The 16,331-nt window shown below is 46.7% G+C and overlaps 5 protein-coding genes across 5 annotated transcripts; all 5 read left to right on the top strand.

The window, feature by feature from the left end:
• Nucleotides 1–1,789: 1,789 nt before the first annotated feature.
• F5891DRAFT_989071 (uncharacterized protein) lies at nt 1,790–2,560 on the top strand (the record flags this gene model as incomplete). The annotated part of the gene is made up of 1 exon (XM_041378048.1): nt 1,790–2,560. The coding sequence occupies one exon, from the start codon at nt 1,790–1,792 to the stop codon at nt 2,558–2,560; it is 771 nt and encodes a 256-aa protein (XP_041216591.1).
• An 883-nt stretch (nt 2,561–3,443) lies between these two features.
• On the top strand, nt 3,444–4,637 carry F5891DRAFT_1201046 (uncharacterized protein; the record flags this gene model as incomplete). The annotated part of the gene is made up of 4 exons (XM_041368861.1): nt 3,444–3,527; nt 3,588–3,777; nt 3,952–4,224; nt 4,249–4,637. The coding sequence occupies 4 exons, from the start codon at nt 3,444–3,446 to the stop codon at nt 4,635–4,637; spliced, it is 936 nt and encodes a 311-aa protein (XP_041216590.1).
• Nucleotides 4,638–12,185: 7,548 nt separating this feature from the next.
• F5891DRAFT_317715 (uncharacterized protein) lies at nt 12,186–12,695 on the top strand. The gene is made up of 2 exons (XM_041371332.1): nt 12,186–12,254; nt 12,320–12,695. The coding sequence occupies exons 1-2, from the start codon at nt 12,245–12,247 to the stop codon at nt 12,553–12,555; spliced, it is 246 nt and encodes an 81-aa protein (XP_041216589.1). The 5' UTR covers nt 12,186–12,244; the 3' UTR covers nt 12,556–12,695.
• Nucleotides 12,696–13,449: 754 nt separating this feature from the next.
• On the top strand, nt 13,450–14,187 carry F5891DRAFT_317722 (uncharacterized protein). The gene is made up of 2 exons (XM_041371333.1): nt 13,450–13,783; nt 13,849–14,187. The coding sequence occupies exons 1-2, from the start codon at nt 13,549–13,551 to the stop codon at nt 14,064–14,066; spliced, it is 453 nt and encodes a 150-aa protein (XP_041216588.1). The 5' UTR covers nt 13,450–13,548; the 3' UTR covers nt 14,067–14,187.
• A 289-nt stretch (nt 14,188–14,476) lies between these two features.
• Nucleotides 14,477–15,019, top strand: F5891DRAFT_968560 (uncharacterized protein; the record flags this gene model as incomplete). The annotated part of the gene is made up of 1 exon (XM_041376302.1): nt 14,477–15,019. A coding segment is annotated over one exon (543 nt), but the record flags the coding sequence as incomplete, so codon positions are not given.
• Nucleotides 15,020–16,331: the final 1,312 nt, after the last annotated feature.

The following is a 16,331-nucleotide window of genomic DNA, read 5'->3' as shown; positions in this document are numbered from 1 at the left end:
ACGCCCCTCTTCCTGAAAGAAGATAAGAAGGTAGCATTGAAGAGAAAACGATCGGTATCCCCGACTACTCCCCGCACCTTCTCCTCGGGCTCTGTACCATCAGCCCGAACGACACAGAACGCACCGGTCCACGAAAAACCGCAGAACAGAACCCCCGTTGAACCTTCAGAGACCGCACCACAGCCCGCGAAAACTGTGACGAAGAAAGACTCGCTGCCTAGAATCGACCTTGTAGTGAAAAGATATGAACAGCAGAGACCGGCCACTGACCCGGAGACAACTCAGAAAAAGACTTCCAGACCGGCGCTGATATCTGACCACATTTATCCTGAACCGCCACGAACGAAGAAGATTGTACCGGCTGTTCAGCCGATGGAGATTGAAGAAGATCCCGCACCTGCCCGATATGAATTCTCGGCAGAGCCTGCACAAGTCCTTGGGAAGGGACGTGCAATAATGAACGAAGAACCGCCTGTATCCAAGGCGCCCAGACTGGCCCCTGAACCAGAGAAAACTCAGAGATTCGAATTTTCTGGAGAACCGATATCCGTTCTCGGAAAAGGACAAGCAGTCCGAATCGAAGAACCCCCCACTGCCAAGAAACTCAGACTCTATGAAAGCCCTGAGTCCACAATGGAAGAAGACCCCGAACCGGCGTATTTAACCGCCGATGAACCACCGAATTCCCTCAACCTCTCCATGACACCCGCGCATAATTCCGAAGAAGCAATGACGCTGTCTTCTAATTCCGAACTCCCTCCTGTGTTACAAGAAGCCCAGGATATTTTCATTGAACGAATCGCTTCGATCCACGAAGCATATCGTCAAAATGAAATAAAAAAGGAAGCACTAGATACCGGGCCCAGTTTTGTCCGATTTATCGACATGGACAACTCCGAGGATGACGAGGATGAAGATGATGACGCACCCTCTTCGCATGATCTGCGAATGGTAGATTCAGAAGGAAACGACTTCGAAGACGATGGCCCGTCCCCTGGCCTAGACTTCTGATTGAATATGATTAGTCGGTGACTAATGGCTTAGTAAGGGGGTGAAATCCTCCATTTTACTTATTTTTCCACGCCTACTCCACCCCGAACACTGATCACCAATCCCGAACTCGACCAACTTCCACTAGATATGGTCCAGAACGACCTAAAACTAGATTAGTCCGGAAAGACTCTAAACTACGATTGTCCGAAATGACTTGAAACTAGACGATGAAAGGACGAACCCCGGAAAACTCCTGCAAGCTTCGGGACCCCTCACATCACTGCACTTCGACCACCTGAGTAAAGACCAGATATAAACAAAGGGTAATAGAAGACGATCTCCCCGCTGGACGACCCCAAGAAACTCCTACAAAGCCTTGGCACCCACGCTCGGATCCCCACCTTCGACATCTAATAAAGAATCTAGAAATAGATCTCTACGGAAGATAAGAAGATTAGACCTCTGGAATGAGGCTAAACTATCACGAGACGAACTCCACGGAAACTCCTGCAAGCCCATGGAACCCTCTAGAACCCATCATGGCAATGACGACCACCCTCTGATGACGACCTGATCTTTCAAAACAAAGATAAAGGATGATAGTACCTATCACGGCACTTTCCCTCTGATAGCGAAGAAGAATCTCGAACACGAGTTAGCCTCATGGCTAGATAAAACGATAAGAGATAACGATAAAGATAAGTTTAGATTGAATCGGAGCTCGGATTGATCTGGAAGAAGGTTATAAACCCTCTCGATCCCTGAACATCTCTCCCAACAAACCTCCATCATCATCATGACAAACTCCATCGACAACGACTCTATCAAAATAGCACTGAAGGACTCAGACTACAGATCAGTCCTCAGAATGATGGAAAACAGCGCGTTCAATGAAGCTGCTATCCTGACCCCCGTGTACTCCCAAGCGATCGACGAAATCCTTGGTGAACAAGACGCCAGAACTGCAGCGTGTACATCCCTCACCGTCTGCATTATACGAACCACGAAGCTGCTAGAAGATGTAGCCAATCGTGTTGACCTTGATGAAGCAACTCGGAAACTTGCTATACTTCATCTGCAACGGCGGATCAGAAACTTCACACTTCACTTACTCCCTCTCGACTTCTCCGATATCACCAACCTAGCGATAAAGAAAGTTGAAGTGAAGCCACTTATAGAAGAACCCCGCCCGGTACGCCCGCTGAGAAGAAAGGCGGCTACCATAGATCGAACCCGCACCACGCTCTGCAAGCGCTGCGGAGGATATGGACATCAGTTCAGAAAATGTCCAGATTATGTTTGTTGCATCTGCGATGAACTAGGACCTGACCATCTGTCCGTCCACTGCCCACGACTCGAAGGACGCATTGTGCTCCAAGAGTTTAGTGATGAAGAGAAGTTTTTTGAAGCTCTCTTAGATTGGGAGCATAACCACAAGGCACTCGCGAATCTAGAACTTCGGCATCCCACCGAACTTTCCCCTGCCCCCGAAACTCCCTCAGTACCTTCCGTCTCCACGCCAGCAATTCCCGCACTACCTACTGCTACGATGGAAGAAGATGTTTAGAAATCAAAGTCGGTGACTTTGTGCGTAGTAATGGGGTAATGTTACAGTCACTACGTGAGCCCCCAGCTACTCGACCAGCCCTCCACCACCTCGCACGGCAACGACACGATAACCGGGCCTTTAGGCCTTGATGATAAATGACGAATGGAAGAGAAGTCCGGAAGATGCCGGCTTAGATAAGCGGTCTGGACCGCGATGACGAACACATGACGACATAGGTCTAGAAGACCTATTTATGTTATCAAGATAGAAGCCTGCCTCATGCATGGTATCTCTGACTCGATAGATAAGCAGATTAGAACCCAGCTTCAAGCTGAGCTTAGATACGACAGAGTAGCCTTATATAAGGTCGACGATTAAAGTAGATGTTCCTTACTTTAATCCTACTGGGTTTTACCTCGAAACCTTTGTCTTGCTAAAGCTACCTGCTTGACATCAGATCCGTACCTTCAGAAGGACTTGAAGCCCCTTCTGCCTGTAACTGCTATCATTGCTCGCCTCCACGAGCATACGCAACTCTTACTTATCTGTAGGAGCCAACCTTCGGACTCTCAGCACGAGGCATCACTGTCGTGATCGTCGCTGTTAGATCATCCCAGTCCGCACACGACTTACGTCGTAACAACTTGTATATTGGTCATGGTTTGCTTTGCTCAAGGCATTCCAAGCTGAATGCATGGAATGCGTTCTGCTGGAAGAAAAACCAAGAGACCAAGAACCGTAAGCTTGTTTGACTCATTACACACACTTACTAACACATTTTTTGACAGGTAATCAGGGCCGAGGGGCACTTGAATTACTCGTCCATGAACATCGGGATGAATACCTTCGACTTTCGAAGGATGAGTAAGACAATATACTTGCAGAGTATGCTGATTGGAAAATGACAAAGGTTACTGGCCTCCATGTCTCAGAAAAGTTCAAGATAAATGACATTACTCAAACTCTCAAAGCTGTCAAAAATGAGGTGCGTCCTTCATTCATTTGACTTTCAAGCTTACTGATACCTAGTCCATACTACTGCTAGCTCAACAGCCTCAACTGTTGCACAGGTGCAGAGACCATTCTGTATACAACACGTGGCTCTACAGATCTCCTTCTGCGAGGTGTCGCCTTTGCCACCAAAGGTGTCCAACACTTCATGAGTTCTGTCATGGGGATCGACAATCAAGATCTAGTCAGCAAGATGGAAGGTTTTGCAGTGCAAGGGATGAAAGGTTTGAATGTTCATTATTATTTTTTGCCTACTGACTCATTACATTTAGGCACTGCTACAAATCACAAATAACAAGTCTCCGAAATTCACTCAAAAATTCATGATATCATCAACATCAAACTACATCAGGTTTTTCTAGTCTTCTGCAAGGTATTTGACTCATATGCATTGATAGAACTCATCACTGGTGATCCTGATGCCAGGATGCAGTGGACACATTATTTTCGTAATGTTGTTCAGCACTATCAAGTCGCCATTGAGAGCTGGCCGGACAACATTACATTCACTAACCTTAGTCAAGCCTCGAGTGCACGTCCCGACCTCGAGATGCTTTACTCAAAGTGGGAGTCAAAACAAATCAAATGGAAGGTACTGGCTGATGAGGAGTTCGAGGAGCTTTATTCAAAATGCCAGGGGCAGATTGACAGAGGCAAGATCATTGATCACCGTCGGTGAACTCATTCTGACAAAGGAAAGAAGCGCAAAGGGCTCCCAGCTGCCATGAACCCAAATCGCTGCAAAAAGTATGAGAGTTCTGAGACCGCCGAGGACAATGATTGCACTGATGAAGAGGATGAGCATGGGGATGAAGAACGAGATGAGCCTGTTGATGAGCCTGTCCGTCGATTTTCCACACCAGCAGCTGCTCATGCTGCTAATCAACCCTCTACTTTTGATCTGGCTAATACCTCTACTAGTTTGCAGTTGCCAGGTTCTAATGTCCCTCTCCCTTCCAATGCTCCAGATGCATCAGATTTCAACTTTTATATCCCTAGAGACTCTGATGTATCGACTTTCCCTCAGTTTGACTCTGATGCTATGTTAGCAACCTTAGATAGGATGTTCGGTCCTGCACCTTAGATTTTCCTACTGCGTATCACGCACAACTCTTGTTCAAGTTCAATGTTTTGTCTCACACTTTATCATATTAACATATACAGGTTATATTTGCATAACTACAATCAAGTTCATGAGGCTGAGGGAGTCGTGCAGGAGCACTTCAAAATTCATTCCATAGTCTATCATCAAGCAAGGGGCATCAGAAGTAAATGTAAGACTCATTGAGCACGTCCGACCTATTAAACTGATAAGCAGTTTGAACGACTTCACTTGAATTATGCACTCACATTCAAAATAGGTATAATTCAGTGGTGATCACGCCAATGAGGATAAATGACTTTTGCCAAGCGCGATAGTAGGGCAGGTGGCAGTATCCACGTCAACACTGTAAACATTGCAAACGTGGAGGGTGGTAATGGGGAGGAGAATGCTTGATGGGAGGACGATAGTAGGGCAGGTTGCGGTATCCACATCAGCACTGTAAACATTGCAGATGTAGAGGGTGGTAATGGGGAGGAGAATGCTTGATGGGAGCACAATAATAGGGCAGGTTGTGGTATCCACATTGGCACTGTAAATGTTGCAAGCATAGAGGGTGGTAATGGTGAGGAAAATGCTTCTTGATAGTCTGTAAACAGAGGCCTCTGAGCCTGAGAAGGACTGCACCATGAGATGTTGTGTGTTGATGCTGTCCTGGTCGGCCTAAGATGGAAGCTGCTGGAATGACAGGAAATGCATAGAACCGAGAGGCCTCTGAGCCTGTGTCACAGGACATGATGTGCAGGTGCTGTCCTGGCCAGTGTGGGCAGCAGCGTAAAGGTGAGGAGCAAGGGGTGTGGGAGCGCCCCTTGCCCAAACAGAACCCTCATTGGGAAACGGACCTGGAACGGAAACTGCCGGAATGGTGGGAATGGCGGGAATGGTGCTGTAGAGAGCACTGGCTACCCTAATTAGTAAGTGTGGTAAACACGTACCTTGCCGAATATATTTAGCAGCTGTGATAATCTAAGAAGTAAAGTACGACGGTTTCGGAAACGCTCGGGCGCTCGCGTGGCTTTCGCCTATTTCGCTAAAGGCCATGTGGTTTGCGCTTAGCTCGCTTAACCTCGATTTGGCAGCTCGCGTGCGTGAATGTGTGAAAAGGATTGTGCGCTCGCTAAGACTAAGACTAAGTAAATAAAAAGTGTGAATAAACAATTTGAGTGAAATTTCTACTAAGTCCGAAAATACTGCCAAACGTGATATAGTGGACAGTATTCCTCACGCCTACTGCGCCGCGGGAATGCAACGGACAAACAACAGACTTTTCCTACTATATGGGAAAGGCATCGAGAATAACAAAAGCAATAATAGAAATTTGATTACACAATTTGGTTACACAAATCATTACACAAATTACACAACTTGGCTGCTGCTTTTGAATAAAATTCTCGAGTTAAATTGCCTTTCCCTGCAGCCAAGTGTAATAAAGTGTGACACACTTTTGGTGGGTGTCATTTCTTATCAACAATGATAAAAGTGACTTATCAATGAGCTCAGGCAAATTTCACACTTGCTAAACAACAGTTTGGATATTATAATATAACAAAGATGGATCAAAATTTTCCTATTCCGTGAGTTGTTGACTATAAAATTGCTATGTGCAAGGTGCATGATGCTGATGTCTGCACATTTAGACAACAACCACAGATCACACCAGAACGTGACCGCCAATCGCAACGTGAACAAGATAGAATTAACAGACTTCAAATGACGTCTCCCACCAGACGCAATCGCCGTCGGGCTGCCCAGGTTAATCAAGACAGACCTCCGCCTGCTGTACCACAGCCAAATTTTGTGCCAGCTAATGAGCCACAAGCAGGCCCTGTTCTACGACCTTTTGCATGGCAACCCCCCGCACACTTCCCATATCAACCACTACCAGTTGAGCGATATCCTGGCTTGCCAAGAAATGCAATTGCGCATGTGGAGCGTGCTCATCATCATATTCCTCCTGTTGATTATAATGCTCGCTTAAATGAGCAAATGAATGCTGCTCAAAATGATAGGCGCCATCAGTGAAACCTCCGTCGGCGACAGGACAGAGAATGAAATAAGACAGCAGGCACAGGCAGAGCTTATGGCAGCTAGGAATACAGCCTCCACAGGTACCTCACATTCCTGATGAACCTGCTCCTGTGCCTCCTGCTCCTGCATATGGCCCTATTCATTATGAGGGTGCAGTTGGACCTCAGAACTTCAATAATCCCCTCCGTTACTTTGCGCCTAATCCTGCACCACCTTTGCATGCTCCGCCTCAACCTGATTACCATCAGTTTAACATCCAATTTCATCACCATTTCCAGCAAGAAGAGATGGAAAATGAACGGATTAGAAATGACTTTCTTCAGAGACAAGCACAAGAGGCATTTCATCAACAGCAGATTCAGCTGGAATTGCAGCAGCAGGAAGCTAGGCGGAGAAATAGAGAGGCTCAGTATGCTTTTGAAATACAGCAGCAGGAAGTTGAGTGGCGCAATAGACAAGCGCAGGAGGCTCATCGCATACAGCAGGAGGAAGCTGAGCGGGCTGATAGACAGGCTCAGGATATTCAGCAAGCAGGTCAACAGGTAGAAGAGGAACAACATCGCCAGGAGCAGAGGAATCATGAGCAACAGGAGCGTCTTGAAGAGGCATTGCGTGAATACGATAATCCTGCTTCTCAGCAGCAGCATGAAGATGACGAGGAAAGAAGAAGAACTCAGGAGCAAGAACGTCGCCAGCAGCGCGATGCAGAGGATGATGAATATATTAACCAGGCGCCTGTCCGAAATATCCCTATCCCAGATGGAGCTCGACCATACACAGAGCCCATTGATCGTCACACTCTTGGTCCTCTTAATGTGGAGTGCCCCAACTGCCATGCCCTGCATTTTGCATGTGAGAGACTCACCAAATCATCTGCACAAAACCCACACTTTGGTACATGCTGCTTGGAGGGAAAAGTCGACCTTGCTCCCTTTCCAGCATGGCCACACGAGCTGCAACAGGCATATGGAGACAGAACATTTGTGTCCAAGATTCGCCAGTACAACAGTGCTCTTGCATTCACATCTGTAGGCGTCACCATCAAGGATAGGGCCCTTCAAGGCTCTGGCCCAAATGCTTTTCGTATACATGGTTCTCTTCACCACCTTATGGGCAGCCTGATTGCCTCTGAAGGTACTCGGCCTTCATATGCTCAAATCTACATTTATGATCCCGAAGATGCCACCGACATCCGCGCCAACCGACCAGGAAATGAAAACCTCGATCATCAGATTCTTAGAGAGCTCCATGACATGCTTTATCGAACTCATCCCTATGTTGCTCTTTATAAGCAGGCCTATCAAGTTATGCGCGAGAAGCCTCCAGAGCAGCACACAGAAGTTCGTGCACGCATTCACTTTCAGCAGGGCACAGATGGTCGAAGATATAATCTTCCCACTGCTGATGAAATTGCTGTGATCATACCTGGAGATGGATCTGAGGAGATATCCGACAAACGAGATATTGTCTTGCGACTTCAAGGTGGTCAGCTGCGACGCATTAGTCAGCTCAGCCATGCATACTCAACCCTTCACTATGTACTTCTCTTTCCTTCTGGCGAGGAAGGCTGGCACCTTGGAATACCTCTCAACATCCCTCAAGGCGGACGTACACGTTCAAAAGAAGTGACCCAGCTGTTATACTACGCCTTCCGTCTTCACCCCCGCCCCAATCGTATCGATAACAACAACATCTTCCATGGTGGAAGACTGTTCCAGCAGTATATCGTTGATGCTTGGGCTTCCATCGAACAGAGCAATCTGAATTGGATAACCAAGAACCAAAAAAAACTTAGGGCGGACTGCTACCGAGGCCTGGCAGATAACATCCTCAATGATGGCACAGATGATCTGGCTCAGACAGGTCGCTCAATTATTCTCCCATCATCACATACTGGAAGCCCCCGCTATATGCACCAGTTGCTTCAGGATTCATTGGCCATTTGCCGTGCCTGCAAGAAGCCCGACCTCTTCCTAACAATGACTGCAAATGGAAGTTGGCCTGAGATCACTGAAAACCTCCTTCCAGGTAAATTTTATTAATTGATTTATGATGTTGTTGCTAATATTGCTTATGTAGGTCAGAGCGCTGTGGATCGTCCAGATTTGGTGGCTCGCGTCTTCTACCAAAAGCAACAAGCGCTCTTGAAGAAGGTTCGCAAGGGCTACTATGGAAAAGTTGCAGGATTGGTGTACACCATCGAATATCAGAAGCGCGGTCTCCCTCACATGCATCTGCTTATCTTCCTCGACCCAAATCATAAGATAAGGACTGTGGAGCAAGTGAACTCATTCATCTCTGCTCAGATACCGGATAGTGATGTGCACCCACAACTCTACGAAGCTGTATCAAAATACATGCTCCATGGCCCATGCAGTCCAGAGCGTTGCTTGGAGAATGGACAGTGCAAAAAGCACTTTCCAAAGTCTTTCTGTGGTGAGACATCCTTGAAGGATGATGGCTACCCAGATTATGCAAGACCAGATAATGCTCGCACGATCCAAAAGAATAATAATGTCTTCACCAATAAAGATGTTGTTCCTCACCCTCTGTAACTGCTGGTCGAATTTAACTGCCACATTAATTTGGAAGTCTGCGCTTCGATCAATTCTGTCAAGTATATTCATAAGTATATCTACAAAGGACATGACCGTGCGACTTTGGAGGTGGAAGGACCGGTGGATGAGGTCAAATCATACCTTGACGCCAGGTATATTAGCTCGATTGAGGCTGCATGGCGCATCATGGAAAATGAGATGCACCTTGAATGGCCTGCTGTCTACCGCTTGCCAGTCCACCTCCCAGGTGAACACATGGTTGTCTATGATCCTGACGATAATCCCGAGGATGTTGTCGAGCGTGCAGCAGCAAAGGAGACTCACCTCACTGGATGGTTCAAAGCCAATGCCGATGAAAACATGGTGGCAGCTGGAGCCCATGATCTCCTCTACCAGGATTTCCCCTCAAAGTTTGTATGGCAAAAAGTTACTTGGAAGATACGTCAGCGTGGAGTTGCAATTGGAAGGATGTATTCTGCTGCCCCTGGCTCTGGAGAGAGATTTTATCTGAGATTGCTTTTGACCGTAGTGAAAGGTATGATTTCTGCGATGATTTTTATGAATCAAACTTAATGTGTTTTTTCAAAGGTGCTACCTCCTATGAACATCTTCGGACTGTCGATGATGTTGTCTGTGAGACTTTCAAGGACGCATGTCAGCTCAGGGGTCTGCTAGATGATGATAATGAATGGATTCAGTGCTTGCGGGATGCCTCTCATATGTGCACTGGATACCATACACGAAATCTATTTGCCATCATCCTCCTCTTCTGCAACCCTACAAGCCCTGACGACCTTTGGAACCGCTTCAAGGATAATCTCTGCAATGATCTGCGCCATCGTCTCGCTCGCATGCCATTTAACATGCCAGATGCTACTGAGGAGGAGGTCTATGACTATGGTCTCTATCTCATCGATGGAGTGCTTCGCAAAAATGGAAAGTCTTTGGATGCCATTCCCCACATGCCTGTCTCTCAAATGGCAGCAAGATGGGGGGCCATGGAGGGTAACCAGTTGATTGCTGAGCAGCTCCAGTACAACCAAGAAGAGCTTCAGCAGGTGGTGGATAGAGGAGTTCCTTCTCTCAATGAAGAGCAGAGGGCGGTCTTTGATACAGTGGTCGATGATGCAATGCATCGGGATGAGCGCAGACCAGGACATTCATACTTTGTCCACAGTGCAGGTGGATGTGGCAAGACATATCTCTGCAAGCTCATCGCTTCAAAACTCCGTGCTGAAGGCAAGATCGTCCTATGTGTGGCTTCCTCCGGAATCGCTTCTCTCCTCCTGCCAGTTGGACGTACAGCTCATTCGTGATTCAAGATCCCTATCCCTATTCATGAAGACAGCTCTTGCAATATAAAGAAAGGAGACATTCTTCATGAGCTTCTCAAGGCCACTTCCCTAATCATCTGTGATGAAATTCCAATGTTACACCGCCATATCCTGGAATGCCTTGACCGCACATTACGTGATCTTCTGAATGTTGATGCTGATTTTGGAGGAATAACCATGCTCTTTGGAGGAGACTTCAGACAGACCCTGCCGGTGGTGCCTCATGGATCCAGGGAGCAGATAGTGGGCGCTACCTTTTGCAGATCTCGCATTTGGTCAAGGCTTCATATATTCCATCTCAAGAGAAATATGTGTCTTGGTCAAGATCCCGCTTCTGATGATTTTGCAAGGTGGCTTCTTGAGATTGGAGCTGGTAGGGGCACAAATGAAGATGGAACTGTGACCCTTCCTGCCCACATGCGGTGTCCCAACAATGACCTCCAGTCTCTCATCAATGCCCTATACTCAAGAATTCTGCTCCCTGATCGTCCTCCCTTAAACGATTCATACTTCCTGGATCACACCATTCTTTCTGCAAAGAACACTGATGTGGATGAAATCAATGCCACTATCCTCAAATCATTCCCTGGAGAAAAAGCAGTCTTCACCAGTGCGGACTCAGTCACGGAGAGAGAATACAATTACATTCCCCCAGAGTTCCTTCATACTCTCGCCCCATCAGGCTTCCCTTTGCACACATTGGAGGTCAAAGCAGGTGTTCCTCTAATGCTTTTGCGCAATTTGAACCCCTTGCAGGGACTCTATAATGGAACTCGCATGATACTCCTGTCTTGGACCACCCGTGTCCTTAGGTGCCGTGTTCTTAGGGATGGAGACGATGAAGATCAGCAGGTCGATGAGAACACAGTCCTAATCCCTCGCATCACTATGGAATCCAGCTCTGAAGAGAACCCAATCCCCCTCAAGCGTCGCCAGTTTCCTGTTCGTCTTGCATTCGCTATGACAATCAACAAGGCGCAAGGTCAAAGTGTCAAGTGGGTTGGCCTTAATTTACGGACTCCTGTATTCAGCCATGGACAACTCTATGTGGCTTTATCTCGCTGCACCCACCCAGACAGGGTGTTTGCTATCTTTCCGGAGCATGAAGAAGGCTCAAATACAACCAATGTAGTATATACAGAAGTGCTTAGAGGACTCACAGATCGTATCAACGATTGATGTACTTATATATATAGAACTGACTGATCTTATGTACTATGTACTTTTAGTTTTCTTGAAATGCTGCTCATAAATGTACCTCTTTTCGAAATCCACTATCAAGGCATGATCTTATTCAAAATGCATGATTTATTAGGATGCAGCCTGAGGCCAGGAAGCCAAAGGAGGGCGTAGCCCTCCTTGGCTTCCTGTGACGAAGGAACAACACTCATTTTCCTCCCCTGAAGGAGCGCGTAGCGCTCCTTCGATTTGTGCCGAAGGCACAACGGGCGTGAGCTCGTACAGTACTAGAGGTAAAATATGATTTAGGGCAATATTTATTGCTGGTGTTGGGATTTAACTACAGGCGAGCCTAATTATAGTTGGCACGGCACGTCTGTACCAAGCCTAGTAAGGCTTACTAATTCCCCGACTCCACGTTAGTGGAGAGGGTTCTCTCGGACACGAACGTTCAAAGCCCTGCAAACGCACCCGTGGGTATGTGAATTTGATGTCGCTTAGTCAGTGGGAAAAAAGTTGGTTCGTGACCCTCGCTGACATATATTTTTTACTCTCATTATTCAAGCCTTCCTGCCATTCCTGTATCCCGCCCTCAAAGCACACGAAGATACCCAGTTGTGCATGGTCGCCGTTGACACCAGTTCTCACTCCTCTCGTCAACCAGGCGCTTCTCCCGTCGCATCAACAACCCCACTCATCACCCTAAACCTTGGGCCATCCGTCCGAGCGAGCACAATAACTCCGGTGAGTTTTTTATTTATTTTTATTTGCACTTCACTTCCTGGTCCGACACGCCTCTAGGAGGTGACTTGGACCAGAGGCTGTCAGGCTGCAAGGACACGCCTCTAGGAGGTGACTCTGAGCACTTAAGCCTGACAGCTTTTAACTTTTATCATATTGGTTCCTACTACCTACTATGTGTACTGACTTCGTTTCTTGTACTAGGCCATTTCTAGGCGGGGTACACCTTCTGAACAGGTCTGTTTATTGTCCTACTTGCCTGCTGCGCTAATAACTCAATACCATTATCCAGACTCATTTCACGTGACAGTAAAACGGCGTAAAACGCTCGACATAAGTATTGAATCCTTTGTTGATCGCCCAAACTTGTTGTCGCTCTCAGTATTCTGTTGCTGTCAGTATAGTATCTCAATATCTCTCGTTATTCCTTTGCTTTGTCTGCAGGACCGTACCACATGTAAGTGTATATTTTTCCATCTCCCTGATTTTTTGATTAATTTTGGTTGTCCTTCAGGGTTTTCATTCAAAAGTTGCCTTGTCGTTCGGCTCGCGTCTTGAAGGAAAGCCACTGCCCTCCTGATGACGAGCTCCATGCTGTTCGAGACTATCCAAATTATTATGATGCACTCTATTATCCTGAATACCATCTCGTATATTATGAAACACCCGAAAATTTTTGCATGTGGCTTAAAGCCTCTCTCGCCTCACACTCGTTGTCTTGTCTGACTTGTGACTCGTCCGGTTTTGATGGATGCATCTCATATGACGGTGTTTGTATTACTGTGAGTTGGCGAGATGTTACATTATCGATGTCTCTGAGTGAATTTGCAGAGGCTGGTTACCGCCATTGTGTAGTCTTTCGCAAGCTTGCTTCATGTGACTCACTGACGGTTGACGCTTGCTTGAACTCTAGAATACACGACTTTCCTAGATGGATGTACTACAGTGACAGTGTTGTAGAGGTGAATTTGTCGTCTCTTTTTGATAAAGTTCTTCTTGACTGTGTATGCCGGCTCTCTTTACCCAGGGAGCGATCAAAAAAAAGTCGCTTGCATGCAGTGCTATCGCATTTTACATATACTAGGACAACATTACTCCAATCGGACGAAGACCGGCTGCGAGCGATACTCTCGAGTGCCACTGTACACGCACGATGTACTTCGCCACTATTGCCTCTGCTGGCAACATATTTCAGCAGTTTATATGGGGATGAGGTTTTCCGTGCACTCTGTCGGCCGCCGCCACAAATTTATGCCGCTGGATCCATTAAGGTGCCCAAAATCAGCTGGTCCGTACTTCCACTTCAAGATCTAGTTCACAGACTTAGTAAACTTGCTGTTGATGTGCTTTCAGAATGTATTCGTGGTCTGCCTGTGAGAGGGCGTCCTGCCATTAGCAGTCAATCACGTCCAAAAATGAGTAATGGTCTGCCTGTCATATCCGAGATCGTGCCCTCTTTCTGCAATGTATTGGCCCGAGTACGGTGTGTGATGTCCTGCTTTGTTACTTCCCTTTCACTCTGCCTTTGGACCGGCCTGATGAACATTACATTGCACAGATACTATCCATAGAGTATGGAGCTGTGGTGATAGAACGTCTCGCTCATCAGATCACTCAAGTTTCCACTCACGAGCGCATGAAAATGGTCAGAAAAGATCGGAAAATGCAGGCGGTACTCGATAAACGCAACATTGATGTTCTCCGTCGGCGCGAATGGCCAGTCGCAGTCTCGAAGGATGTTGTGTTGGATTGCTTACGTCGCTATTATGACACTTCAAAGTGGATCGAGCCCCCTGTTTGTGCAATCTGCTCTCAAAGGCTGCGTGGTTCAAAAGTGGTTGTCATTTCAGCTGATGCTGATGTACCTTTGCCAATATCTGTAGAAGTCCTCCGATTGACCGACCCCTTTATAATCAGACGGTGTATTGTACAGTGCATATCTGCATCATTTACCTTTGAAAATAATGCTCTTAATGGTCTGATGCTCGATAAAGCAGGGATCATCGATGACTCTTCTCAGTTTACCACGATGAACATGTGTGCTGAATGTTTTGCGGCATTGTCGAAGAAAAAGGTGCCTCGACTGGCACTTGCAAATGGCCTCTACCGTGGCGAACTTCCAGAATATTTTCGAGACCTCACCTGGGTTGAGGAGAAGATTTGTGCAATATACAGTACAACCGCCCATGTAGCACGATTGTTTCAGTCGTCAGATCCGGCGCAACCACGGGTATTTCATGGCAATGTATGTGCGCATGAAATGAATGTCGTGTCTACAGCATCTGTATTGCCTCGAACTCCTGCCAATATCAATGGACTTCTCAGTATTGTCTTCGTTGGACCTGGGAGATTCAAGCCTGATCAGTTAGGTCCTATGTTCCGCGTGTGTAAGAATAAAATCTGGGCATTCCTTGTGTGGTTGAAGCATCACAATTGTTTGTATTCTGATATACGTATAGAACGAGAAATTCTTGAGCTTTATCCTACTGACGACGTCATTCCTGGCTTGTCTGAACGTGTGATCGAGAACCACGAGCTTAATGTCAAAAGGGTGTTTGAAGAGGAGACAGCTGGATTTCAAGAGCATCCTGCAGAGCTTTTGGCAGATGGTCTTCATGAAAATGATGATGGGTCTGTTATAACTATGCTCGAGAAGACAGGTGTATCCGATCCGGAGTGTGACAATATTAGTGGACGAACATTCGTCGCTGCTGCTATCAAAAACTTATTTTCGGAGAATAGTGTGTTGCCTGACCTTGTTGTGCATCGAGGACTTGAGCCGGTTAATGAATACAATAATCCTGATCTCATACCAGGCACGTATCCTACTCTTTTTCCGTTTGGAATTGGAGGTTTCGAAGATAAATCTCGGCCTGTGAGCATTTCGTTCCAGCAGCAAGCTCAGTATTATTTGAATATTGTCGATCGATCTTTTCATTACCATCACTCCTTTATGTTTGTTGTGTTGAACATGATACAACGTCGCACAGCACATCTCCAAACATCCTTTACGGTTCGTCGTTCACACTTCCATCATGTAGCTCAGAACCTCACTCAGATTTCACCCGCAATTCTCAGAGGCAATGGGTCAGTCGCCGGCCAAAAAAGGGTCCTTCTCTGCTGGAGTTGGAGACGAGCTTGAGTACATGGAAGAATAGACTCCATGACTGGGTGTTCTGCGCTCGACACTTGTATAATCAGTCCGCGAATTGTACCTTTTCTTGATATTCTTGCTCGAAATTTGTACTCTAATATTCGTGAGAATATATGTCTTCTACGTGATACTGTCCATTCGGAGTCGGGGATTGGCGCACAGGCGCCGTTACGATGGGATAGCCAGGTGGTGTGACGTGCTGTTGCAAGGTGAGCGCCGTTACGATGGTAGTAATCTTTATTTATTCATCAACGGATCCGCATCAGCAGCGTCCATGGTCCTGACTGGATTTAAGCGTAGTAACTGAGCGCGAGTGTCCGGGCTTCCATAATACACAAGTTATTCAGCATATAAAAGGAAGAAGGTGACGTTTCAGATTGATTCAATCGCATCCTCATCACACACAATGCATTTCTCCTTTGCAATCGTCCGAGTCCTCGCCCTCGTTACTGCTTTTGCATCATCAATATCTGCCATGCCCACTGATGCTAGCATTGGGTACTGTCCCATATTTTGCCACAAACAGAGTCAATGTAGTACCTGCCTCTACAACCATTGCGTGAGTTTCAGTAGTTTGTGTCCTGGCTTTAACCGCACGACTCACCGACATGGAAGAGCTTCATTGTATGCACGGGTTGAACGTGACGTAATACGAACATACTAACGGCCCGATATATCGAGT

Source organism: Suillus fuscotomentosus (genome assembly GCF_016647785.1).
Source record: "Suillus fuscotomentosus strain FC203 chromosome Unknown F5891scaffold_272, whole genome shotgun sequence".
Taxonomy (NCBI): Eukaryota; Fungi; Basidiomycota; class Agaricomycetes; order Boletales; family Suillaceae; genus Suillus; species Suillus fuscotomentosus.
The sequence above is the reverse complement of the archived record's forward strand: the minus strand, read 5'-3'. Positions and strand labels throughout refer to the sequence as shown.

Bases quoted from the DNA above. Each gene is read 5' to 3' on its own strand.
- F5891DRAFT_317722 (XM_041371333.1), top strand. From the start codon at position 13,549: ATGCAGTGCTATCGCATTTTACATATACTAGGACAACATTACTCCAAT. The intron at 13,784-13,848 runs GTCCGTACTTCC...ATGTGCTTTCAG, and splicing joins AAGGTGCCCAAAATCAGCTG to AATGTATTCGTGGTCTGCCT.